Below are 27,037 nucleotides of genomic sequence, written 5' to 3' on the forward strand. Positions count from 1 at the left end.
AGTGAAGTGACAATGACACATACAAAGTTTGGTGTCAATATGTCAAGGCATTGCAGATATAAAGCCTGAATAGTCATTTTGGCATTGTGCCTCAACTTTGACACTGCGGTATACGAAAACGGTTTTGTCTATCGACACGAAATCCATAACTTTTACTCGGCACGGTCTGGAGATGACACGATCCGATTTTGGTGAAAATCGGACGTTCGGTCTAGGAGGAGTTCGAAAAAGTGTGTTTTAAAAGAAAATAAAGATGGCGGACAGGAAGTTTGGCTGACTATGGCAAAATTGGTATCTATGTTTTCAGCATAACCCAAGGAATCTATTGAGACCAGTGTCATTACTATAGGCAAATTTATTCAAAAGTTATTAGCATTTTTGGAAATTTCATTATAACTTTTGACCAAAAGGTGGCGCTGTCTCATAAATTTTTGAGTACCTTTAGGGAGTTGTACTGATGACTCATACTGAGTTTCGTAACGATACGTTCATGCGTTCATAAAATACAGCATTTTAGCACATAATTCAAAATGGCCGACAGCCAAAATGGCCGATATGGGTAAATTGGATATCAGTCAACTCAGCACGACGCCCTGAATCTAACGAGACCACTTTTGTGATTTTTGGACAAACCGTTCAGAAGTTATAAGCAAAAACATAAATTCTTCATATCTCTGGACCAGTAGGTGGCGCTGCGCCGAAACGCAGCATGTAGCCTCAGGTCATGCTTGTGATGACATGTACCAAATTTGGTCTGAATCCGATAAAGCGTTGTGGAGATACGGCCTTACGTCTGTTTTCGCAAGCGCTACGTAAAATTTATTTGCGCGGTATTCGAGAACGGTAATTCGAATCAACTTGAATTCCATAACTTTTGGTCGTCAAGGTCTGGAGATGATCTGGTTCATTTTTCGTGAAATTCGGAGCAACGGCCTAGGAGGAGTTCGAAAAAGTAGTTTTTTCGGAAAATTCAAAATGGCGGGAAAACTATTATGACGGAAAATGACGTCATATGGTGCAGTCGAATCGTCATGAGCTCAGGAATCAGAGGAAAAAAGAATTTTGGTTCTAGCCCTTGTGGTTCAAAAGTTATTAGCATAAACATGAGTGAAACTTTGGACAGCTGGTGGCGCTAGAGGGAATGAGTTGGAGACTCCAAATTTGCTATGGTGATAGTTCAGGCTGTCTTCTATCACTGTGCCAATTTGTATAAGTTTCCCGCAAACGGTTCTATAGGCTGCCATAGACGCCCAGTCGGAAGAAAAAGAAGAAAAAGAATATAGCTGCAAGCAGCAATCACCGGGGCCAAGCGCAAGCAAGACGACAAGACATGCCAAAGTGGCTGGAAGTGAGAGACCAACTGCAGCAAGGAGCAATTGAAGACATTTAAAGATGAATTTTGGCAAAATGGTTGAAAAATCACATACAATAACTAAAAATATGATTATCACTTTCGACCAATAGGTGGCGCAGTTACGAAACTAATGTGATGTGGTCAGAGTGAAGTGACAATGACACATACAAAGTTTGGTGTCAATATGTCAAGGCATTGCATATATTAAAGCCTGAATAGTCATTTTGGCATCATGCCTCAACTTTGCCACTGCGGTATACGAAAACGGTTTCGTCTATCGACACGAAATCCATAACTTTTACTCGGCACGGTCTGGAGATGACACGATCCGATTTTGGTGAAAATCGGACGTTTGGTCTAGGAGGAGTTCGAAAAAGTAGGTTTTAAAAGAAAATAAATATGGCGGACAGGAAGTTTGGCTGACTATGGCAAAATTGGTATCTATGTTTTCAGCATAACCCAAGGAATCTATTGAGATCAGTGTCATTACTATAGGCAAATTTATTCAAAAGTTATTAGCATTTTTGGAAATTTCATTATAACTTTTGACCAAAAGGTGGCGCTGTCTCATAAATTTTTGAGTACCTTTAGGGCATTGTACTGATGACTCATACTGAGTTTCGTAACGATTCGTTCATGCGTTCATAAAATACAGCATTTTAGCACATAATTCAAAATGGCCGAAAGCCAAAATGGCCGATATGGAAAAATTGGATATCAGTCAACTCAGCACGACGCCCTGAATCTAACGAGACCACTTTTGTGATTTTTGGACAAACCGTTCAGAAGTTATAAGCAAAAACATAAATTATTTATATCTCCGGGCCAGTAGGTGGCGCTGCGCCGAAACGCAGCATGTAGCCTCAGGTCATGCTTGTGATGACATGTACCAAATTTGGTCTGAATCCGATAAAGCGTTGTGGAGATACGGCCTTACGTCTGTTTTCGCAAGCGCTACGTAAAATGTATTTGCGCGGTATTCGAGAACGGTAATTCGAATCAACTTGAATTCCATAACTTTTGGTCGTCAAGGTCTGGAGATGATCTGGTTCATTTTTCGTGAAATTCGGAGCAACGGCCTAGGAGGAGTTCGAAAAAGTAGGTTTTTCGGAAAATTCAAAATGGCGGGAAAACTATTATGACGGAAAATGACGTCATATAGTGCAGTCGAATCGTCATGAGCTCAGGGATCAGAGGAAAAAAGAATTTTGTTTCTAGCCCTTGTGGTTCAAAAGTTATCAGCATAGACATGAGTGAAACTTTGGACAGCTGGTGGCGCTAGAGGGATTGATTTGGAGACTCCAAATTTGCTATGGTGATAGTTCAGGCTGTCCTCTATCACTGTGCCAATTTGTATAAGTTTCCCGCAAACGGTTCTATAGGCTGCCATAGACGCCCAGTCGGAAGAAAAAGAAAAAGAAGAAGAAATATAGCTGCAAGCAGCCATTACGGGGCCAAGCGCAAAAGCAGACGACGAGATATGCCTACATGGCTGAAAGTGTGAGACAAACTGCAGCAAGGAGCAATTAAAGACATTTGAAGATGAATTTTGGCAAAATGGTTGAAAATCACATACAATAACTAAAAATATGATTATTACTTTCGACCAATATGTGGCGCAATTACGAAACTGATGTGATGTGGTCAGAGTGAAGTGACAATGACACTTACAAAGTTTGGTGTCAATATGTCAAGGCATTGCAGGTATAAAGCCTGAATAGTCATTTTGGCATCATGCCTCAAATTTGCCACTGCGGTATACGAAAACGGTTTCGTCTATCGACACGAAATCCATAACTTTTACTCGGCACGGTCTGGAGATGACACGATCCGATTTTGGTGAAAATCGGACGTTCGGTCTTGGAGGAGTTCGAAAAAGTAGGTTTTAAAAGAAAATAAAGATGGCGGACAGGAAGTTTGGCTGACTATGGCAAAATTGGTATCTATGTTTTCAGCATAACCCAAGGAATCTATTGAGATCAGTGTCATTACTATAGGCAAATTTATTCAAAAGTTATTAGCTTTTTTGGAAATTTCATTATAACTTTTGACCAAAAGGTGGCGCTGTCTCATAAATTTTTGAGTACCTTTAGGGCGTTGTACTGATGACCCATACTGAGTTTCGTAACGATACGTTCATGCGTTCATAAAATACAGCATTTTAGCACATAATTCAAAATGGCCGACAGCCAAAATGGCCGATATGGGAAAATTGGATATCAGTCGACTCAGCACGATGCCCTGAATCTAACGAGACCACTTTTGTGATTTTTGGACAAACCGTTCAGAAGTTATAAGCAAAAATATAAATTCTTCATATCTCCGGACCAGTAGGTGGCGCTGCGCCGAAACGCAGCATGTAGCCTCAGGTCATGCTTGTGATGACATGTACCAAATTTGGTCTGAATCCGATGAAGCGTTGTGGAGATACGGCCTTACGTCTGTTTTTGCAAGCGCTACGTAAAATTTATTTGCGCGGTATTCGAGAACGGTAATTCGAATCAACTTGAATTCCATAACTTTTTGTCGTCATGGTCTGGAGTTGATCTGGTTCAATTTTCGTGAAATTCGGAGCAACGGCCTAGGAGGAGTTCGAAAAAGTAGGTTTTTTGGAAAATTCAAAATGGCGGGAAAACTATTATGACGGAAAATGACGTCATAGGATGCAATCGAATCGTCGTGAGCTCAGGAATCAGAGGAAAAAAGAATTTTGATTCTAGCCCTTACGGTTCAAAAGTTATCAGCATAGACATGAGTGAAACTTTGGACTGTTGGTGGCGCTAGAGGGAATGAGTTGGAGACACCAAAATTGGTGTATTTAATGTTGGGACTGTCCTCTATCAGAATGTCAAATAAAATCAACTTTCCCGCAAGCGGTTCATAGGGCTGCCATAGACTTCAATGGCGGAAGAAGAAGAAGAAGAAACGGAAGAATAATAATAATAAGAACGCCAACAAAAACAATAGGTGCCTCCGCACTTTCAGTGCTTGGCCCCTAATAATAGGAACGCCAACAAAAACAATAGGTGCCTCCGCACTTTCAGTGCTTGGCCCCTAATTACGGGGCCAAGCGCAAAAGCAGACGACGAGATATGCCTACATGGCTGAAAGTGTGAGACAAACTGCAGCAAGAAGCAATTAAAGACATTTGAAGATGAATTTTGGCAAAATGGTTGAAAAATCACATACAATAACTAAAAATATGATTATCACTTTCGACCAATAGGTGGCGCAGTTACGAAACTGATGTGATGTGGTCAGAGTGAAGTGACAATGACACATACAAAGTTTGGTGTCAATATGTCAAGGCATTGCAGATATAAAGCCTGAATAGTCATTTTGGCATCATGCCTCAACTTTGCCACTGCGGTATACGAAAACGGTTTCGTCTATCGACACGAAATCCATAACTTTTACTCGGCACGGACTGGAGATGACACGATCCGATTTTGGTGAAAATCGGACGTTCGGTCTAGGAGGAGTTCGCAAAAGTAGGTTTTAAAAGAAAATAAAGATGGCGGACAGGAAGTTTGGCTGACTATGGCAAAATTGGTATCTATGTTTTCAGCATAACCCAAGGAATCTATTGAGACCAGTGTCATTACTATAGGCAAATTTATTCAAAAGTTATTAGCATTTTTGGAAATTTCATTATAACTTTTGACCAAAAGGTGGCGCTGTCTCATAAATTTTTGAGTACCTTTAGGGCATTGTACTGATGACTCATACTGAGTTTCGTAACGATACGTTCATGCGTTCATAAAATACAGCATTTTAGCACATAATTCAAAATGGCCGACAGCCAAAATGGCCGATATGGGAAAATTGGATATCAGTCAACTCAGCACGACGCCCTGAATCTAACGAGACCACTTTTGTGATTTTTGGACAAACCGTTCAGAAGTTATAAGCAAAAACATAAATTCTTCATATCTCCGGACCAGTAGGTGGCGCTGTGCCGAAACGCAGCATGTAGCCTCAGGTCATGCTTGTGATGACATGTACCAAATTTGGTCTGAATCCGATAAAGCGTTGTGGAGATACGGCCTTACGTCTGTTTTCGCAAGAGCTACGTAAAATTTATTAGCGCGGTATTCAAGAACGGTAATTCGAATCAACTTGAATTCCATAACTTTTGGTTGTCAAGGTCTGGAGATGATCTGGTTCATTTTTCGTGAAATTCGGAGCAACGGCCTAGGAGGAGTTCGAAAAAGTAGGTTTTTCGGAAAAATCAAAATGGCGGGAAAACTATTATGACGGAAAATGACGTCATAGGGTGCAGTCGAATCGTCGTGAGCTCAGGAATCAGAAGAAAAAAGAATTTTGTTTCTAGCCCTTGTGGTTCAAAAGTTATTAGCATAAACATGAGTGAAACTTTGGACAGCTGGTGGCGCTAGAGGGAATGAGTTGGAGACTCCAAATTTTCTATGGTGATAGTTCAGGCTGTCCTCTATCACGGTGCCAATTTGTATAAGTTTCCCGCAAACGGTTCTATAGGCTGCCATAGACGCCCAGTCGGAAGAAAAAGAAAAAGAAGAAGAAATATAGCTGCAAGCAGCAATCACCGGGGCCAAGCGCAAGCAAGACGACAAGACATGCCAAAGTGGCTGGGAGTGTGAGACCCACTGCAGCAAGGAGCAATTAAAGACATTTGAAGATGAATTTTGGCAAAATGGTTGAAAAATCACATACAATAACTAAAAATATGATTATCACTTTCGACCAATAGGTGGCGCAGTTAAGAAACTGATGTGATGTGGTCAGAGTGAAGTGACAATGACACATACAAAGTTTGGTGTCAATATGTCAAGGCATTGCAGATATAAAGCCTGAATAGTCATTTTGGCATCATGCCTCAACTTTGCCACTGCGGTATACGAAAACGGTTTTGTCTATCGACACGAAATCCATAACTTTTACTCGGCACAGTCTGGAGATGACACGATCCAATTTTGGTGAAAATCGGACGTTCGGTCTAGGAGGAGTTCGAAAAAGTAGGTTTTAAAAGAAAATAAAGATGGCGGACAGGAACTTTGATTGACTATGGCAAAATTGGTATCTATGTTTTCAGCATAACCCAAGGAATCTATTGAGATCAGTGTCATTACTATAGGCAAATTTATTCAAAAGTTATTAGCATTTTTGGAAATTTCATTATAACTTTTGACCAAAAGGTGGCGCTGTCTCATAAATTTTTGAGTACTTTTAGGGCGTTGTACTGATGACCCATACTGAGTTTCGTAACGATACGTTCATGCGTTCATAAAATACAGCATTTTAGCACATAATTCAAAATGGCCGACAGCCAAAATGGCCGATATGGGAAAATTGGATATCAGTCGACTCAACACGATGCCCTGAATCTAACGAGACCACTTTTGTGATTTTTGGACAAACCGTTCAGAAGTTATAAGCAAAAATATAAATTCTTCATATCTCCGGACCAGTAGGTGGCGCTGCGCCGAAACGCAGCATGTAGCCTCAGGTCTTGCTTGTGATGACATGTACCAAATTTGGTCTGAATCCGATAAAGCGTTGTGGAGATACGGCCTTACGTCTGTTTTTGCAAGCGCTACGTAAAATTTATTTGCGCGGTATTCGAGAACGGTTATTCGAATCAACTTGATTTCCATAACTTTTTGTCGTCATGGTCTGGAGTTGATCTGGTTCAATTTTCGTGAAATTCGGAGCAACGGCCTAGGAGGAGTTCGAAAAAGTAGGTTTTTCGGAAAATTCAAAATGGCGGGAAAACTATTATGACGGAAAATGACGTCATAGGGTGCAGTCGAAACGTCATGAGCTCAGGAATCAGAGGAAAAAAGAATTTTGTTTCTAGCCCTTGTGGTTCAAAAGTTATTAGCATAAACATGAGTGAAACTTTGGACAGCTGGTGGCGCTAGAGGGAATGAGTTGGAGACTCCAAATTTGCTATGGTGATAGTTCAGGCTGTCCTCTATCACTGTGCCAATTTGTATAAGTTTCCCGCAAACGGTTCTATAGGCTGCCATAGACGCCCAGTCGGAAGAAAAAAAAGAAAAAGAAAAAGAAGAACAAGCAGCAATCACCGGGGCCAAGCGCAAGCAAGACGACAAGACATGCCAAAGTGGCTGGGAGTGTGAGACCAACTGCAGCTAGGAGCAATTGAAGACATTTGAAGATGAATTTTGGCAAAATGGTTGAAAAATCACATACAATAACTAAAAATATGATTATCACTTTCGACCAATAGGTGGCGCAGTTACGAAACTGATGTGATGTGGTCAGAGTGAAGTGACAATGACACATACAAAGTTTGGTGTCAATATGTCAAGGCATTGCAGATATAAAGCCTGAATAGTCATTTTGGCATCATGCCTCAACTTTGTCACTGCGGTATACGAAAACGGTTTCGTCTATCGACACGAAATCCATAACTTTTACTCGGCACGGTCTGGAGATGACACGATACGATTTTGGTGAAAATCGGACGTTCGGTCTAGGAGGAGTTCGAAAAAGTAGGTTTTAAAAGAAAATAAAGATGGCGGACAGTGAAGTTTGGCTGACTATGGCAAAATTGGTATCTATGTTTTCAGCATAACCCAAGGAATCTATTAAGATCAGTGTCATTACAATAGGCAAATGTATGCAAAAGTTATTAGCATTTTTGGAAATTTAATCATAACTTTTGACCAAAAGGTGGCGCTGTCTTGAAATCTTTTGAGTACCTTCAAGGCCTTGTACTGATGACCCATACTGAGTTTCGTAACGATACGTTCATGCGTTCATAAAATACAGCATTTTAGCACATAATTCAAAATGGCCGACAGCCAAAATGGCCGATATGGGAAAATTGAATATCAGTCAACTCAGTATGACGCCCTGAATCTATCGAGACCACTTTTATGATTTTTGGACAAACCGTTCAGAAGTTATAAGCAAAAACATAAATTCTTCATATCTCCGGACCAGTAGGTGGCGCTGCGCCGAAACGCAGCATGTAGCCTCAGGTCATGCTTGTGATGACATGTACCAAATTTGGTCTGAATCTGATAAAGCGTTGTGGAGATACGGCCTTACGTCTGTTTTCGCAAGCGCTACGTAAAATTTATTTGCGCGGTATTCGTGAACGGTTTGACAAATCAACTTGAATTCCATAACTTTTTGTCGTCATGGTCTGGAGATGATCTGGTTCAATTTTCGTGAAATGCGGAGCAACGGCCTAGGAGGAGTTCGAAAAAGTAGGTTTTTCGGAAAATTCAAAATGGCGGGAAAACTATTATGACGGAAAATGACGTCATAGAGTGCAATCGAATCGCCATGAGCTCAGGAATCAGAGGAAAAAAGAATTTTGTTGATAGGCCTTACGGTTCAAAAGTTATTAGCATACAATTTCTGAAACTTTGGACAGGTGGTGGCGCTAGAGGGAATGAGTTAGAAACACCAAAATTGGTGTATTTGATGTTGGGACTGTCCTCTATCAGAATGTCAAACCAAAACAACTTTCCCGCATACGCTTCTATGGGCTGCCATAGACGCCCAGTCGGAAGAAAAAGAAAAAGAAGAATAAGAACTGGAACAGATACAATAGGTGCCCGCACCTTCAGTGCTTGGCCCCTAATAAGAACGGGAACAGATACAATAGGTGCCCGCACCTTCAGTGCTTGGCCCCTAAAAAAGAAAAAGAAGAAATATAGCTGCAAGCAGCCATTACGGGGCCAAGCGCAAAAGCAGACGACGCGATATGCCTACATGGCTGAAAGTGTGAGACAAACTGCAGCAAGGAGCAATTAAAGACATTTGAAGATGAATTTTGGCAAAATGGTTGAAAAATCACATACAATAACTAAAAATATGATTATCACTTTCGACCAATAGGTGGCGCAGTTACGAAACTGATGTGATGTGGTCAGAGTGAAGTGACAATGACACATACAAAGTTTGGTGTCAATATGTCAAGGCATTGCAGATATAAAGCCTGAATAGTCATTTTGGCATCATGCCTCAACTTTGCCGCTGCGGTATACGAAAACGGTTTTATCTATCGACACGAAATCCATAACTTTTACTCGGCACGGTCTGGAGATGACACGATGCGATTTTGGTGAAAATCGGACGTTCGGTCTAGGAGGAGTTCGAAAAAGTAGGTTTTAAAAGAAAATAAAGATGGCGGACAGGAAGTTTGACCTACTATGGCAAAATTGGTATCTATGCTTTCAGCATAACCCAAGGAATCTATTGAGATCAGTGTCATTACTATAGGCAAATTTATTCAAAAGTTATTAGCATTTTTGGAAATTTCATTACAACTTTTGACCAAAAGGTGGCGCTGTCTCATAATCTTTTGAGTACCTTTAGGGCCTTGTACTGATGACCCATACTGAGTTTCGTAACGATACGTTCATGCGTTCATAAAATACAGCATTTTAGCACATAATTCAAAATGGCCGACAGCCAAAATGGCCGATATGGGAAAATTGGATATCAGTCAACTCAGCATGACGCCCTGAATCTAACGAGACCACTTTTGTGATTTTTGGACAAACCGTTCAGAAGTTATAAGCAAAAACATCAATTCTTCATATCTCCGGACCAGTAGGTGGCGCTGCGCCGAAACGCAGCTTGTAGCCTCAAGTCATGCTTGTGATGATATGTACCAAATTTGGTCTGAATCCGATAAAGCGTTGTGGAGATACAGCCTTACGTCTGTTTTTGCAAGCGCTACGTAAAATTTATTTGCGCGGTATTCGAGAACGGTTATTCGAATCAACTTGATTTCCATAACTTTTTGTCGACATCGTCTGGAGATGATCTGGTTCAATTTTCGTGAAATTCGGAGCAACGGCCTAGGAGGAGTTTGAAAAAGTAGGTTTTTCGGAAAATTCAAAATGGCGGGAAAACTATTATGACGGAAAATGACATCATAGGGTCCAGGCAAGTCGTCATGAGCTCAGGAATCAGAGGAAAAAAGAATTTTGTTTCTAGCCCTTATGGTTCAAAAGTTATTAGCATAAACATAAGTGAAACTTTGGACAGCTGGTGGCGCTAGAGGGAATGAGTTGGAGACTCCAAATTTGCTATGGTGATAGTTTAGGCTGTCCTCTATCACTGTGCCAATTATCATAAGTTTCCCGCAAACGGTTCTATAGGCTGCCATAGACGCCCAGTCGGAAAAAGAAAAAAAAGAAGAAGAAATATAGCTGCAAGCAGCCATTACGGGGCCAAGCGCAAAAGCAGACGACGAGATATGCCTACATGGCTGAAAGTGTGAGATAAACTGCAGCAAGGAGCAATTAAAGACATTTGAAGATGAATTTTGGCAAAATGGTTGACAAATCACATACAATAACTAAAAATATGATTATCACTTTCGACCAATAGGTGGCACAGTTACGAAACTGATGTGATGTGGTCAGAGTGAAGTGACAATGACACATACAAAGTTTGGTGTCAATATGTCAAGGCATTGCAGATATAAAGCCTGAATAGTCATTTTGGCATCATGCCTCAACTTTGCCACTGCGGTATACAAAAACGGTTTCGTCTATCAACACGAAATCCATAACTTTTACTCGGCACGGTCTGGAGATGACACGATCCGATTTTGGTGAAAATCGGACGTTCGGTCTAGGAGGAGTTCGAAAAAGTAGGTTTTAAAAGAAAATAAAGATGGCGGACAGGAAGTTTGGCTGACTATGGCAAAATTGGTATCTATGTTTTCAGCATAACCCAAGGAATCTATTGAGATCAGTGTCATTACTATAGGCAAATTTATTCAAAAGTTATTAGCATTTTTGGAAATTTCATTATAACTTTTGACCAAAAGGTGGCGCTGTCTCATACATTTTTGAGTACCTTTAGGGCGTTGTACTGATGACCCATACTGAGTTTCGTAACGATACGTTCATGCGTTCATAAAATACAGCATTTTAGCACATAATTCAAAATGGCCGACAGCCAAAATGGCCGATATGGGAAAATTGGATATCAGTCAACTCAGTATGACGCCCTGAATCTATCGAGACCACTTTTATGATTTTTGGACAAACCGTTCAGAAGTTATAAGTAAAATAAGCAAATTTTCATATCTCCGGACCAGTAGGTGGCACTGTGCCGAAACGCAGCATGTAGCCTCAAGTCATGCTTGTGACAACATGTACCAAATTTGGTCTGAATCCGACAAAGCGTTGTGGAGATACAGCCTTGAATCTGTTTTTGCAAGCTCTACGTAAAATTTATTTTCGCGGTATTCGAGAACGGTTATTCGAATCAACTTGATTTCCATAACTTTTTGTCGTCACGGTCTGGAGATGATCTGGTTCAATTTTCGTGAAATTCGGAGCAATGGCCTAGGAGGAGTTCGAAAAAGTAGGTTTTTCGGAAAATACAAAATGGCGGGAAAACTATTATGACGGAAAATGACGTCATAGGGTGCAGTCGAATCGTCATGAGCTCAGGAATCAGAGGAAAAAATAATTTTGTTTCTAGCCCTTGTGGTTCAAAAGTTATTAGCATAAACATGAGTGAAACTTTGGACAGCTGGTGGCGCTAGAGGGAATGAGTTGGAGACTCCAAATTTGCTATGGTGATAGGTCAGGCTGTCCTCTATCACTGTGCCAATTTTCATAAGTTTCCCGCAAACGGTTCTATAGGCTGCCATAGACGCCCAGTCGGAAGAAAAAGAAAAAGAAATATAGCTGCAAGCAGCAATCACCGGGGCCAAGCGCAAGCAAGACGACAAGACATGCCAAAGTGGCTGGGAGTGTGAGACCAACTGCAGCAAGGAGCAAAAGTGGCTGAAAGTGTGAGACAAACTGCAGCAAGGAGCAATTAAAGACATTTGAAGATGAATTTTGGCAAAATGGTTGAAAAATCACATACATTAACTAAAAATATGATTATCACTTTCGACCAATAGGTGGCGCAATTACGAAACTGATGTGATGTGGTCCGAGTGAAGTGACAATGACACATACAAAGTTTGGTGTCAATATGTCAAGGCATTGCCGATATAAAGCCTGAATAGTCATTTTGGCATCATGCCTCAACTTTGCCACTGCGGTATACGAAAACGGTTTCGTCTATCGACACGAAATCCATAACTTTTACTCGGCACGGTCTGGAGATGACACGATCCGATTTTGGTGAAAATCGGACGTTCGGTCTAGGAGGAGTTCGAAAAAGTAGGTTTTAAAAGAAAATAAAGATGGCGGACAGGAAGTTTGGCTGACTATGGCAAAATTGGTATCTATGTTTTCAGCATAACCCAAGGAATCTATAGACCAACGCTACTTTTGCGTCATCGAAGGGTAACGCCCCTTTTTGGGGGAAGACAAACGGATTCCCCTGAGAACAGAACTCGCTCTAATAAGTTTCTTGACAGCAAAAATGGTACAAATATACACACTCTTTGCCGGCCGAGGACCGTGAGTGGTATTTAAAGAAGCTACTGGATATGGGGATACAGAGGTGTCCCTTTGAAATGGTCGAAAACTGGATTAATGATCCCACGCAGTGGCCAAATATGGACTATTCTCCCCCTGCCACGCAAAGATTTTACCTCTACACCATCTAACGTTACCACTGTCTCGTGGAATCACCAAATAACGTTAGCCTATTTTTTTTGTCATTAACACTCACAGTATGACAAACTAGACGATGTCTAGAGGAGTCGGTGGTTTACTTGGATCATATTTCACTTGATTTAAGCTATTGACATAGTTTTGTTGTCGACTAGCAGTAGCTAACGTTGTTACTAGTTAACGTTAGAAAGACGAAGCTGCTAGCAGCAGTTTAGTTGGTATGATAACGAAATTAAAGCCAGTAACTAGCAAGTACACTACTTCATGTTAAATACAGATAGTTAGGGGGATTGAATTACGTTAGTGACACAAGCAGCAACCAGCCAAGTCCACTTTAGTCCTAGCCTGCCACTATTTCAACAGTAAAATCAGTTAACAGCCAAGGTAACGTTAGCGTGCCTAGTGAGAGCTAATCACGTAACTTTAACGTTAGCTGCTAGCAGCTTCGTCTTTCTAACTAGTATAGCTAGTCGATAACAAAACTATGTCAATAGCTTAAAATAAATCAAGTGAAATATGATCCAAGTAAGTTAAACAACCGACTCCTTTTGACATGGCCTCATCGTCTAGTTTGTCATACTGTAAGTGTGTTAATGACAAAAAAAAATAGGCTACTTACTCTTTAAATACCGCTCACGGTCCTCGGCCGGCAAAGAGAGTGTGTATATTTGTGCCATTTTTGCTTTTTAAGAAACTTTGCAGATCTAGAGCGAGTTCTGTTCTCAGGGGAATCCGTTTGTTTTCCCCCAAAAAGGGGCGTTACCCTTCGATGACGCAAAAGTAGCGTTGGTCTATCGAGATCAGTGTCATTACTATAGGCAAATTTATTCAAAAGTTATTAGCATTTTTGGAAATTTCATTATAACTTTTGACCAAAAGGTGGCGCTGTCTCATAAATTTTTGAGTACCTTTAGGGCGTTGTACTGATGACCCATACTGAGTTTCGTAACGATACGTTCATGCGTTCATAAAATACAGCATTTTAGCACATAATTCAAAATGGCCGACAGCCAAAATGGCCGATATGGAAAAATTGGATATCAGTCAACTCAACATGACGCCTTGAATCTATCGAGACCACTTTTATGATTTTTGGACAAACCGTTCAGAAGTTATAAGCAAAAATAGCCTTTTTTCATATCTCCAGACCAGTAGGTGGCGCTGCGCCGAAACGCAGCATGTAGCCTCAGGTCATGCTTGTGATGACATGTAGGAAGTTTGGTTTGAATACGATTAAGCGATGCGGAGATACAGCCTTATGTCTGTTTTCGCAAGCGCTACATAAAATTTGTTTGCGCGTTTATCGAAAACGGTTTGACGAATCAACTTGAATTCCATAACTTTTTGTCCCCACAGCCTGAAGATGATCTGGTGCAATTTTGGTGCAAATCGGACAAACCGTCTAGGACGAGTTCGCAAAAGAAGGTTTTTTGGACAATTCAAAATGGCGGCCATATTTTTATGACGGAAAATGACGTCATAGGATGAAATCGAATCGTCATGAGCTCAGGAATCAGAGGAAAAAATTATTTTGTTGATAGGCCTTACGGTTTAAAAGTTATTAGCATAATATAAGTGAAACTTTGGACAGGTGGTGGCGCTAGAGGGAATGAGTTAGAGACACCAAAATTGGTGCAATTACTGTTGGGACTGTCCTCTATCAGAATGTCAAACCGGAACAACTTTCCCGGAAACGGTTCTATGGGCTGCCATAGACGCCCAGTCGGAAGAAGCAGAATAATAAATATAGCTGCAAGCAGCAATCACCGGGGCCAAGCGCAAGCAAGACGACAAGACATGCCAAAGTGGCTGGGAGTGTGAGACCCACTGCAGCAAGGAGCAATTAAAGACATTTGAAGATGAATTTTGGCAAAATGGTTGAAAAATCACATACAATAACTAAAAATATGATTATCACTTTCGACCAATAGGTGGCGCAGTTACGAAACTGATGTGATGTGGTCAGAGTGAAGTGACAATGACACATACAAAGTTTGGTGTCAATATGTCAAGGCATTGCAGATATAAAGCCTGAATAGTCATTTTGGCATCATGCCTCAACTTTGCCACTGCGGTATACGAAAACGGTTTTGTCTATCGACACGAAATCCATAACTTTTACTCGGCACAGTCTGGAGATGACACGATCCGATTTTGGTGAAAATCGGACGTTCGGTCTAGGAGGAGTTCGAAAAAGTAGGTTTTAAAAGAAAATAAAGATGGCGGACAGGAACTTTGATTGACTATGGCAAAATTGGTATCTATGTTTTCAGCATAACCCAAGGAATCTATTGAGATCAGTGTCATTACTATAGGCAAATTTATTCAAAAGTTATTAGCATTTTTGGAAATTTCATTATAACTTTTGACCAAAAGGTGGCGCTGTCTCATAAATTTTTGAGTACTTTTAGGGCGTTGTACTGATGACCCATACTGAGTTTCGTAACGATACGTTCATGCGTTCATAAAATACAGCATTTTAGCACATAATTCAAAATGGCCGACAGCCAAAATGGCCGATATGGGAAAATTGGATATCAGTCGACTCAGCACGATGCCCTGAATCTAACGAGACCACTTTTGTGATTTTTGGACAAACCGTTCAGAAGTTATAAGCAAAAATATAAATTCTTCATATCTCCGGACCAGTAGGTGGCGCTGCGCCGAAACGCAGCATGTAGCCTCAGGTCATGCTTGTGATGACATGTACCAAATTTGGTCTGAATCCGATAAAGCGTTGTGGAGATACGGCCTTATGTCTGTTTTTGCAAGCGCTACGTAACATTTATTTGCGCGGTATTCGAGAACGGTAATTCGAATCAACTTGAATTCCATAACTTTTTGTCGTCATGGTCTGGAGTTGATCTGGTTCAATTTTCGTGAAATTCGGAGCAACGGCCTAGGAGGAGTTCGAAAAAGTAGGTTTTTTGGAAAATTCAAAATGGCGGGAAAACTATTATGACGGAAAATGACGTCATAGGGTGCAATCGAATCGTCGTGAGCTCAGGAATCAGAGGAAAAAATAATTTTGATTCTAGCCCTTACGGTTCAAAAGTTATCAGCATAGACATGAGTGAAACTTTGGACTGTTGGTGGCGCTAGAGGGAATGAGTTGGAGACACCAAAATTGGTGTATTTAATGTTGGGACTGTCCTCTATCAGAATGTCAAATAAAATCAACTTTCCCGCAAGCGGTTCATAGGGCTGCCATAGACTTCAATGGCGGAAGAAGAAGAATAATAAATATAGCTGCAAGCAGCAATCACCGGGGCCAAGCGCAAGCAAGACGACAAGACATGCCAAAGTGGCTGGGAGTGTGAGACCCACTGCAGCAAGGAGCAATTAAAGACATTTGAAGATGAATTTTGGCAAAATGGTTGAAAAATCTCATACAATAACTAAAAATATGATTATCACTTTCGACCAATAGGTGGCGCAGTTACGAAACTGATGTGATGTGGTCAGAGTGAAGTGACAATGACACATACAAAGTTTGGTGTCAATATGTCAAGGCATTGCAGATATAAAGCCTGAATAGTCATTTTGGCATCATGCCTCAACTTTGCCACTGCGGTATACGAAAACGGTTTTGTCTATCGACACGAAATCCATAACTTTTACTCGGCACAGTCTGGAGATGACACGATCCGATTTTGGTGAAAATCGGACGTTCGGTCTAGGAGGAGTTCGAAAAAGTAGGTTTTAAAAGAAAATAAAGATGGCGGACAGGAACTTTGATTGACTATGGCAAAATTGGTATCTATGTTTTCAGCATAACCCAAGGAATCTATTGAGATCAGTGTCATTACTATAGGCAAATGTATTCAAAAGTTATTAGCATTTTTGGAAATTTCATTATAACTTTTGACCAAAAGGTGGCGCTGTCTCATAAATTTTTGAGTACCTTTAGGGCGTTGTACTGATGACCCACACTGAGTTTCGTAACGATACGTTCATGCGTTCATAAAATACAGCATTTTAGCACATAATTCAAAATGGCCGACAGCCAAAATGGCCGATATGGGAAAATTGAATATCAGTCGACTCAGCACGACGCCCTGAATCTAACGAGACCACTTTTGTGATTTTTGGACAAACCGTTCAGAAGTTATAAGCAAAAACATAAATTCTTCATATCTCTGGACCAGTAGGTGGCGCTGCGCCGAAACGCAGCATGTAGCCTCAGGTCATGCTTGTGATGACATGTACCAAATTTGGTCTGAATCCGATAAAGCGTTGTGGAGATACGGCCTTACGTCTGTTTTTGCAAGCGCTACGTAAAATTTATTTGCGCGGTATTCGAGAACGGTTATTCGAATCAACTTGATTTCCATAACTTTTGGTTGTCCAGGTCTGGAGATGATCTGGTTCATTTTTCGTGAAATTCGGAGCAACGGCCTAGGAGGAGTTTGAAAAAGTAGGTTTTTCGGAAAATTCAAAATGGCGGGAAAACTATTACGACGGAAAATGACGTCATAGGGTGCAGTCGAATCGTCATGAGCTCAGGAATCAGAGGAAAAAAGAATTTTGTTTCTAGCCCTTGTGGTTCAAAAGTTATTAGCATAAACATGAGTGAAACTTTGGACAGCTGGTGGCGCTAGAGGGAATGAGTTGGAGACTCCAAATTTGCTATGGTGATAGTTCAGGCTGTCTTCTATCACTGTGCCAATTTTCATAAGTTTCCCGCAAACGGTTCTATAGGCTGCCATAGACGCCCAGTCGGAAGAAGAAAAAGAAAAAGAAAAAGAAAAAGAAGAATAAGAACGGGAACAGATACAATAGGTGCCCGCACCTTCAGTGCTTGGCCCCTAATAAGAACCGGAACGAAAACAATAGGTGCCTCCGCACTTTCAGTGCTTGGCCCCTAAAAAGAAGAAATATAGCTGCAAGCAGCAATCACCGGGGCCAAGCGCAAGCAAGACGACAAGACATGCCAAAGTGGCTGGGAGTGTGAGACCCACTGCAGCAAGGAGCAATTAAAGACATTTGAAGATGAATTTTGGCAAAATGGTTGAAAAATCACATACAATAACTAAAAATATGATTATCACTTTCGACCAATAGGTGGCGCAGTTACGAAACTGATGTGATGTGGTCAGAGTGAAGTGACAATGACACATACAAAGTTTGGTGTCAATATGTCAAGGCATTGCAGATATAAAGCCTGAATAGTCATTTTGGCATCATGCCTCAACTTTGCCACTGCGGTATACGAAAACGGTTTTGTCTATCGACACGAAATCCATAACCTTTACTCGGCACAGTCTGGAGATGACACGATCCGATTTTGGTGAAAATCGGACGTTCGGTCTAGGAGGAGTTCGAAAAAGTAGGTTTTAAAAGAAAATAAAGATGGCGGACAGGAACTTTGATTGACTATGGCAAAATTGGTATCTATGTTTTCAGCATAACCCAAGGAATCTATTGAGATCAGTGTCATTACTATAGGCAAATTTATTCAAAAGTTATTAGCATTTTTGGAAATTTCATTATAACTTTTGACCAAAAGGTGGCGCTGTCTCATAAATTTTTGAGTACTTTTAGGGCGTTGTACTGATGACCCATACTGAGTTTCGTAACGATACGTTCATGCGTTCATAAAATACAGCATTTTAGCACATAATTCAAAATGGCCGACAGCCAAAATGGCCGATATGGGAAAATTGGATATCAGTCGACTCAGCACGATGCCCTGAATCTAACGAGACCACTTTTGTGATTTTTGGACAAACCGTTCAGAAGTTATAAGCAAAAATATAAATTCTTCATATCTCCGGACCAGTAGGTGGCGCTGCGCCGAAACGCAGCATGTAGCCTCAGGTCATGCTTGTGATGACATGTACCAAATTTGGTCTGAATCCGATAAAGCGTTGTGGAGATACGGCCTTACGTCTGTTTTTGCAAGCGCTACGTAAAATTTATTTGCGCGGTATTCGAGAACGGTAATTCGAATCAACTTGAATTCTATAACTTTTTGTCGTCATGGTCTGGAGTTGATCTGGTTCAATTTTCGTGAAATTCGGAGCAACGGCCTAGGAGGAGTTCGAAAAAGTAGCTTTTTCGGAAAATTCAAAATGGCGGAAAACTTTTCATGGCGCAAAATGACGTCATTGGGTGCAATCGAATCGTCACGAGGTCAGGAATCAGAGGAAAAAAGAATTTTGTTTCTAGCCCTTGTGGTTCAAAAGTTATTAGAATAAACATGAGTGAAACTTTGGACAGTTGGTGGCGCTAGAGGGAATGACTTAGACACACCAAAATTGGTGTATTTAATGTTGGGACTGTCCTCTATCCGAATGTCAAACCATTACAACTTTCCCGCGATCGGTTCTATGGGCTGCCATAGACTCCCAGAGCGGAAGAAGAAGAAGAATTATTTTTGGTACGGGAACAGATACAATAGGTGCCCGCACCTTCAGTGCTTGGCCCCTAATAATAAGGGAACCTTTTTGCCATTTATAGTGCCACCTATGGTCCGATCTGCATGAAACTCGGCACGCTTGTTCACCATGTCATGACACATATGCTCAGCGATTTTCGTGATGTTCTGAGTTTTTGTTTAGGATTTATAGGCTTTTGACTGTATTTTGCCCCGCCCATTTTCCAAATGACCCTGTTATAGCCAACCAAATGCAAAAATTCTACTTTTTTTCAAAAACTATTGATCGAGAGAGTCCAGAGAAATGTCCTAGACTGGTTTGGCTCCGGTCGGGCGAAAAACCAGGGACTAGTTCGCAAAAGTAGGTTTTGGACAAAATTCGACATAGCAGAAATTTTTTCTGGCCTAAATCGAAATCGGAGATGGCCATTTTGTCCGCCTTGAGCCAAGGATTCCAACGATTTGGGGCACTTGATCCTGGGACAAACGGTCTAAGAGCTATGATCAATTTTGAACTTTTGGTTGCTGTAGCGCCACCTATGGGCCATTCGGGGTCATACTCTGATAGGTTGTCCCCAAATTGAGGCCTACCATCTGGCCAGGTTTCACGTCTCTAGGCCTTACGGTTTGGCCTGCACGATGCGTTTTACGAATCCTTAATTACAATAGGGTTTCAGCATTTCATGCTTGAACCCCTAATAAGATTGAAGGCTTTTTGCCAGTTACAGCGCCACCTATGGTCCGATCTCCATGAAACTCTGCATGCTTCCTCACCATGTTCTGACACATATGCTCATCAATTTTGGTGAAGTTCTGAATTTTCATATGGGATTTATAGGCTTTTTAGTGTATTTTGCCACGCCCCTTTTCTAAATGACCCTGTTACAGCCACCCAAATGCAAAAGTTCAACTTTTTTTTCGATATTTATTGATCTAGAGAGTCCAGAGAAATGTCCTAGACTGGTTTGGTTCCGATCTGGTGAAAAACCTAGGACTAGTTTGCAAAAGTAGGTTTCGGACAAAATTCGACATAGCAGAAAATTTTTCTGGCCTAAATCGAAATTGGAGATAGCCATTTTGTCCGCCTTGAGCCAGGGATCACAGTGGTGTGAGACACTTGAGTCTAGGACAAACGGACTCTAGGAGTTATGGGCGATGTAGTACTTTTGCACTAAATCTGTAGCTGTAGCACAACGTAAAATTTGTTTGCGCGGTATTTGAGAACGGTTTGACGAATCAACACGAATTCCATAACTTTTTGTCGGTACAGTGTGGAGATGATACGATTCGATTTTGGTGAAAATCGGACAAACGGTCTAGGAGGAGTTCGACAAAGTAGGTTTTGACTGAAAATCAAGATGGCGGACAGGAAGTTCGGCCAAATATGGCAAACTTGGTATCTATGTTCTCAGCGTGACCCAGCGAATCTATTGAGACCAGTGGCATTTCAATAGGCAGATGTATTCAAAGGTTATTAGCCTTTTTGGAAATGTTGTTATAACTTTTGACCACAAGGTGGCGCTGTTTCGAAACTTCTCACGCTCCTTCAGGGCATCGTGCTGATGACCCATACCATGTTTCGTAACAATCCATTCATGCGTTCTTAAAATACAGCATTTTAGCACAAAATTCAAAATGGCCGACAGCCAAAATGGCCGACATGGTAAAATTGGATATCAGTCGACTCAGCATGTTGGCCTGAATCTAACGAGACCAATTTGATGATTTTTGGGCAAACTGTTCAGAAGTTATAAGCAAAAATAGCCATTTTTCATATCTCCGGACCAGTAGGTGGCGCTGCGCCGAAACGCAGCATGTAGCCTCAAGTCATGCTTGTGATGACATGTGGCAAATTTGGTCTGAATCCAACAAAGCGTTGCGGAGATACAGCCTTACGTCTGTTTTCGCAAGCGCTACGTAAAATTTGTTTGTGGGTTTTTTCGAAAATTGCTAAGCGAATCAACTTGAATTCCATAACTTTTTGTCGGCATGGTCTGTAGATGATCTGATTCAATTTTCATGGAAATTGGAGCAACGGCCTAGGAGGAGTTTGAAAAAGTAGCTTTTTCGGAAAATTCAAAATGGCGGAAAACTTTTCATGGCGCAAAATGACGTCATTGGGTGCAATCGAATCGTCACGAGGTCAGGAATCAGAGGAAAAAAGAATTTTGTTTCTAGCCCTTGTGGTTCAAAAGTTATTAGAATAAACATGAGTGAAACTTTGGACAGTTGGTGGCGCTAGAGGGAATGACTTAGACACACCAAAATTGGTGTATTTAATGTTGGGACTGTCCTCTATCCGAATGTCAAACCATTACAACTTTCCCGCGATCGGTTCTATGGGCTGCCATAGACTCCCAGAGCGGAAGAAGAAGAAGAATTATTTTTGGTACGGGAACAGATACAATAGGTGCCCGCACCTTCAGTGCTTGGCCCCTAATAAGAACGGGAACAGATACAATAGGTGCCCGCACCTTCAGTGCTTGGCCCCTAATTATCGTGATAAATGACTGTGAATTATGGCCTGTCAGAACATCGAGTCCACAGGTTTCCGAACAAGAAAAAGGATGGTGCTTTCTTCCGTGTTTGTGTGCGTTTTGTGCAGGGTAAGAGATGGGACTTCGCTTCTGCGTCTGCTTTGAAAAACGCGGTAGTGTGTAGCGTTCACTATAGACTGCATGATTATAATCCCGGCGATATGATGAGTTAACGTTACGTTATATGATGACGGCGATATGTGCACACTGTCCCGGCTCCTTCATCGGGTCGCCCGGTCCGCCGTCAGCATGTGGGTCGGCCAACGGTGGGAAACATGACGCTCACGGATCTGTCAGAGATCACTTATTGTACATTTGTTTTACAAAATGTGCCTTGTCTTAATTTAATTCATTAACGTATCCTCCATAAACTTGTAATGTCTTGCAAGTCTGCAGCCGACACTTATTATTATTATAATATAATATAATGTTCATTTTCAATCTGTACTCCGAATTTTAATGTTTGTGTTGGCTGTTTCTACATATAAAAATTTTATACAGTAAGAAAGTTGTGATTGTGATTATTTTTTTTATTCATTATCACCAAGTGGGGCCATTCAAAACCTTTATAATGTCCCTCTTTCTCTGGAAACTGTCTCCTAATGGCTGACATACACGTGCAGGTAAGGGTCTAAATACTAGCTTTGCTATTGCCTGACACATAATTACAATATTGTGATCTGAGCATAGTGTTATACATATCGTCGGCTAACGTGAATACATCTATAAGCTAACACTGTTCTCTCATCGAGACCCGACTCCTGCCCTGTTCTCCTCACACCACAGCTCAATGCGTCTCCTCTGACCGTTGTTTTGTCTAATCCTGACCTGTCTAGAGTCTCTTGGCTTCATATCAGGCTCATAATTATATGGCTGAGGTCTGTCATACGAGTAAACATTAAGGCTACAATTTCCTCAGCGTCCGAACTGTCATTGCGATCCATTGCTTTCCTATTGTTTACTTTGACCGCGCTCCCCATGCTACGTCAGTTCCGGTTTGGCGGTTTTCAAATGCGGAAGTAAAATTTTCTCACAAAAACGACTCCAGAAGCCTAAATAGCGTTTTATAAGTATATGTTTATATTTAAATCTAGTTCCTACATTATTGTTCTATACATTGGCGCACTGGGTAGTCTAACCTGCAATATGCCCTTTAAAGAAGCGGGTCAAGTCTTCGAATTGTTGCTAACCTCTATATTGCTATGTTTTCCAGGTCATTTTAAATGGACAGCTTTGTCGCTGACAAGTTAACTGAGTGGCGGCTGTCTGAGCTCATAGAGAACTTTAGAGGTAAACATTTTACTCTTACTGCCCTTATATCATCTCATACCTAAACATTTTTCTTTAATAGGGCTTAAATGTGTCGTTGCAAGATTTTGTGAAAGTCACAACTTCTTCGACTGTGGATATCTATATAACCCTTATAATTAAAAGATACTTGTGCCTTGTCCTTAAAGGAGAACTCCGGCGCAAAATGAACCTTTGGTCTAATTAGGGGCCAAGCACTGAAGGTGCGGGCACCTATTGTATCTGTTCCCGTTCTTATTAGGGGCCAAGCACTGAAGGTGCGGGCACCTATTGTATCTGTTCCCGTTCTTCTTCTTCTTCTTTTTCTTTTTCCGACTGGGCGTCTATGGCAGCCTATAGAACCGTTTGCGGGAAACTTATACAAATTGGCACAGTGATAGAGGACAGCCTGAACTATCACCATAGCAAATTTGGAGTCTCCAACTCATTCCCTCTAGCGCCACCAGCTGTCCAAAGTTTCACTCATGTTTATGCTAATAACTTTTGAACCACAAGGGCTAGAAACAAAATTCTTTTTTCCTCTGATTCCTGAGCTCATGACGATTCGACTGCACCCTATGACGTCATTTTCCGTCATAATAGTTTTCCCGCCATTTTGAATTTTCCGAAAAAGCTACTTTTTCGAACTCCTCCTAGGCCGTTGGTCAGAATTTCACGAAAATTGAACCAGATCATCTTGAGACTGTGACGACAAAAAGTTATGGAAATCAAGTTGATTCGAATTACCGTTCTCGAATACCGCGCAAATAAATTTTACGTAGCGCTTGCGAAAACAGACGTAAGGCCGTATCTCCGCAACGCTTTATCGGATTCAGACCAAACTTGGTACATGTCATCACAAGCATGACTTGAGGCTGCATGCTGCGTTTCGGCGCAGCGCCACCTACTGGTCTGGAGATATTAAGAATTTATGTTTTTGCTTATAACTTCTAAACGGTTTGTCCAAAAATCACAAAAGTGGTCTCGTTAGATTCAGGGCGTCATACTGAGTTGACTGATATCCAATTTTCCCATATCGGCCATTTTGGCTGTCGGCCATTTTGAATTATGTGCTAAAATGGTGTATTTTATGAACGCATGAACGTATTGTTACGAAACTCAGTATGGGTCATCAGTACAAGGCCCTAAAGGTACTCAAAAGATTATGACACAGCGCCACCTTTTGGTCAAAAGTTATAATGAAATTTCCGAAAATGCTAATAACTTTTGAATAAATTTGCCTATAGTAATGACACTGATCTCAATAGATTCCTTGGGTTATGCTGAAAACATAGATACCAATTTTGCCATAGTCAGGCAAACTTCCTGTCCGCCATCTTTATTTACTTTTAAAACCTACTTTTTCGAACTCCTCCTAGACCGAACGCCCGATTTTCACCAAAATTGGATCGTGTCATCTCCAGACCGTGCCGAGTAAAAGTTATGGATTTCGTGTCGATAGACGAAATCGTTTTCGTATACCGCAGTGGCAAAGTTGAGGCATGATGCCAAAATGACTATTCAGGCTTTATATCTGCAATGCCTTGACATATTGACATCAAACTTTGTATGTGTCATTTTCACTTCACTCTGACCACATCACATCAATTTTGTAACTACGCCACCTATTGGTCGAAAGTGATAATCCATTAAATCATATTTTTAGTTAATTTATGTGATTTTTCAGCCGTTTCGCCTAAATTCATCTTTAAATGTCTTCAATTGCTCCTTGCTGCAGTTGGTCTCACGCTCCCAGCCATGTTGGCATTTCTTGTCGTCTTCTTTGCGCTTGGCCCCGGTGATTGCTGCTTGCAGCTATATTTAGGGGCCAAGCACTGAAGGTGCGGGCACCTATTGTATCTGTTCCCGTTCTTATTCTGCTTCTTTTTCTTTTTAGGGGCCAAGCACTGAAGGTGCGGGCACCTATTGTATCTGTTCCGGTTCTTATTCTTCTTTTTCTTTTTTTTCTTTTTCTTCCGACTGGGCGTCTATGGCAGCCTATAGAACCGTTTGCGGGAAACTTATGAAAATTGGCACAGTGATAGAGGACAGCCTGAACTATCACCATAGCAAATTTGGAGTCTCCAACTCATTCCCTCTAGCGCCACCAGCTGTCCAAAGTTTCACTCATGTTTATGCTAATAACTTTTGAACCACAAGGGCTAGAAACAAAATTCTTTTTTCCTCTGATTCCTGAGCTCGCGACGATTCGACTGCACCCTATGACGTCATTTTCCGTCATAATAGTTTTCCCGCCATTTTGAATTTTTCGAAAAACCTACTTTTTCGAACTCCTCCTAGGCCGTTGCTCTGAATTTCACGAAAAATTGACCAGATCATCTCCAGACCTTGACGACCAAAAGTTATGGAATTCAAGTTGATTCGAATTACCGTTCTCGAATACCGCGCAAATAAATTTTACGTAGCGCTTGCGAAAACAGACGTAAGGCCGTATCTCCACAACGCTTTATCGGATTCAGACCAAATTTGGTACATGTCATCACAAGCATGACCTGAGGCTACATGCTGCGTTTCGGCGCAGCGCCACCTACTGGTCCGGAGATATGAATAATTTATGTTTTTGCTTATAACTTCTGAACGGTTTGTCCAAAAATCACAAAAGTGGTCTCGTTAGATTCAGGGCGTCATACTGAGTTGACTGATATTCAATTTTCCCATATCGGCCATTTTGGCTGTCGGCCATTTTGAATTATGTGCTAAAATGCTGTATTTTATGAACGCATGAACGTATCGTTACGAAACTCAGTATGGGTCATCAGTACAACGCCCTAAAGGTACTCAAAAATTTATGAGACAGCGCCACCTTTTGGTCAAAAGTTATAATGAAATTTCCAAAAATGCTAATAACTTTTGAATAAATTTGCCTATAGTAATGACACTGATCTCAATAGATTCCTTGGGTTATGCTGAAAACATAGATACCAATTTTGCCATAGTCAGCCAAACTTCCTGTCCGCCATCTTTATTTTCTTTTAAAACCTACTTTTTCGAACTCCTCCTAGACCGAACGTCCGATTTTCACCAAAATCGGATCGTGTCATCTCCAGACCGTGCCGAGTAAAAGTTATGGATTTCGTGTCGATAGACGAAACCGTTTTTGTATACCGCAGTGGCAAAGTTGAGGCATGATGCCAAAATGACTATTCAGCCTTTATATCTGCAATGCCTTGACATATTGACACCAAACTTTGTATATGTCATTGTCACTTCACTCTGACCACATCACATCAGTTTCGTAACTGCGCCACCTATTGGTCGAAAGTGATAATTATATTTTTAGTTATTGTATGTGATTTTTCAACCGTTTTGCCAAAATTCATCTTCAAATGTCTTTAATTGCTCCTTGCTGCAGTTTGTCTCACACTTTCAGCCATGTAGGCATATCTCGTCGTCTGCTTTTGCGCTTGGCCCCGTAATGGCTGCTTGCAGCTATATTCTTTTTCTTTTTCTTCCGACTGGGCGTCTATGGCAGCCTATAGAACCGTTTGCGGGAAACTTATACAAATTGGCACAGTGATAGAGGACAGCCTGAACTATCACCATTGCAAATTTGGAGTCTCCAACTCATTCCCTCTAGCGCCACCAGCTGTCCAAAGTTTCACTCATGTTTATGCTAATAACTTTTGAACCACAAGGGCTAGAAACAAAATTCTTTTTTCATCTGATTCCTGAGCTCATGACGATTCGACTGCACCCTATGACGTCATTTTCCGTCATAATAGTTTTCCCGCCATTTTGAATTTTCCGAAAAACCTACTTTTTCGAACTCCTCCTAGGCCGTTGCTCCGAATTTTACGAAAAATGAACCAGATCATCTCCAGACCTTGACAACCAAAAGTTATGGAATTCAAGTTGAATCGAATTACCGTTCTCGAATACCGCGCAAATAAATTTTACGTAG

The 27,037-nt window shown here is 41.1% G+C and overlaps 2 protein-coding genes across 4 annotated transcripts in view; both read left to right on the forward strand.

Annotated features, from left to right (window-relative positions):
• LOC306999601 (PWWP domain-containing DNA repair factor 4-like) overlaps window positions 1-27,037 on the forward strand; it is a 200,277-nt gene that overhangs the window by 32,725 nt on the left and 140,515 nt on the right. The window lies entirely within an intron of this gene.
• The window catches only part of LOC306999047 (uncharacterized protein), a 59,712-nt gene that overhangs the window by 18,662 nt on the left and 14,013 nt on the right, over window positions 1-27,037 (forward strand). The window contains exons 2-3 of one of the 3 annotated variants that reach the window (XM_079613447.1): window positions 22,377-22,451; window positions 23,042-23,118. In XM_079613447.1, the coding sequence (XP_079469573.1) occupies window positions 23,052-23,118 (67 nt within the window). In that variant the 5' untranslated portion in view covers window positions 22,377-22,451; window positions 23,042-23,051. Of the gene's footprint in view, window positions 1-22,376; window positions 22,452-23,041; window positions 23,119-27,037 lie in introns of those variants that run through there. The other 2 variants (XM_079613446.1, XR_013797714.1) reach the window with 2 other exon arrangements.

The sequence above is a fragment of the Phoxinus phoxinus genome (genome assembly GCF_949152265.1).
Source record: "Phoxinus phoxinus genome assembly, chromosome: 5".
In the NCBI taxonomy this organism is placed as follows: domain Eukaryota; kingdom Metazoa; phylum Chordata; class Actinopteri; order Cypriniformes; family Leuciscidae; genus Phoxinus; species Phoxinus phoxinus.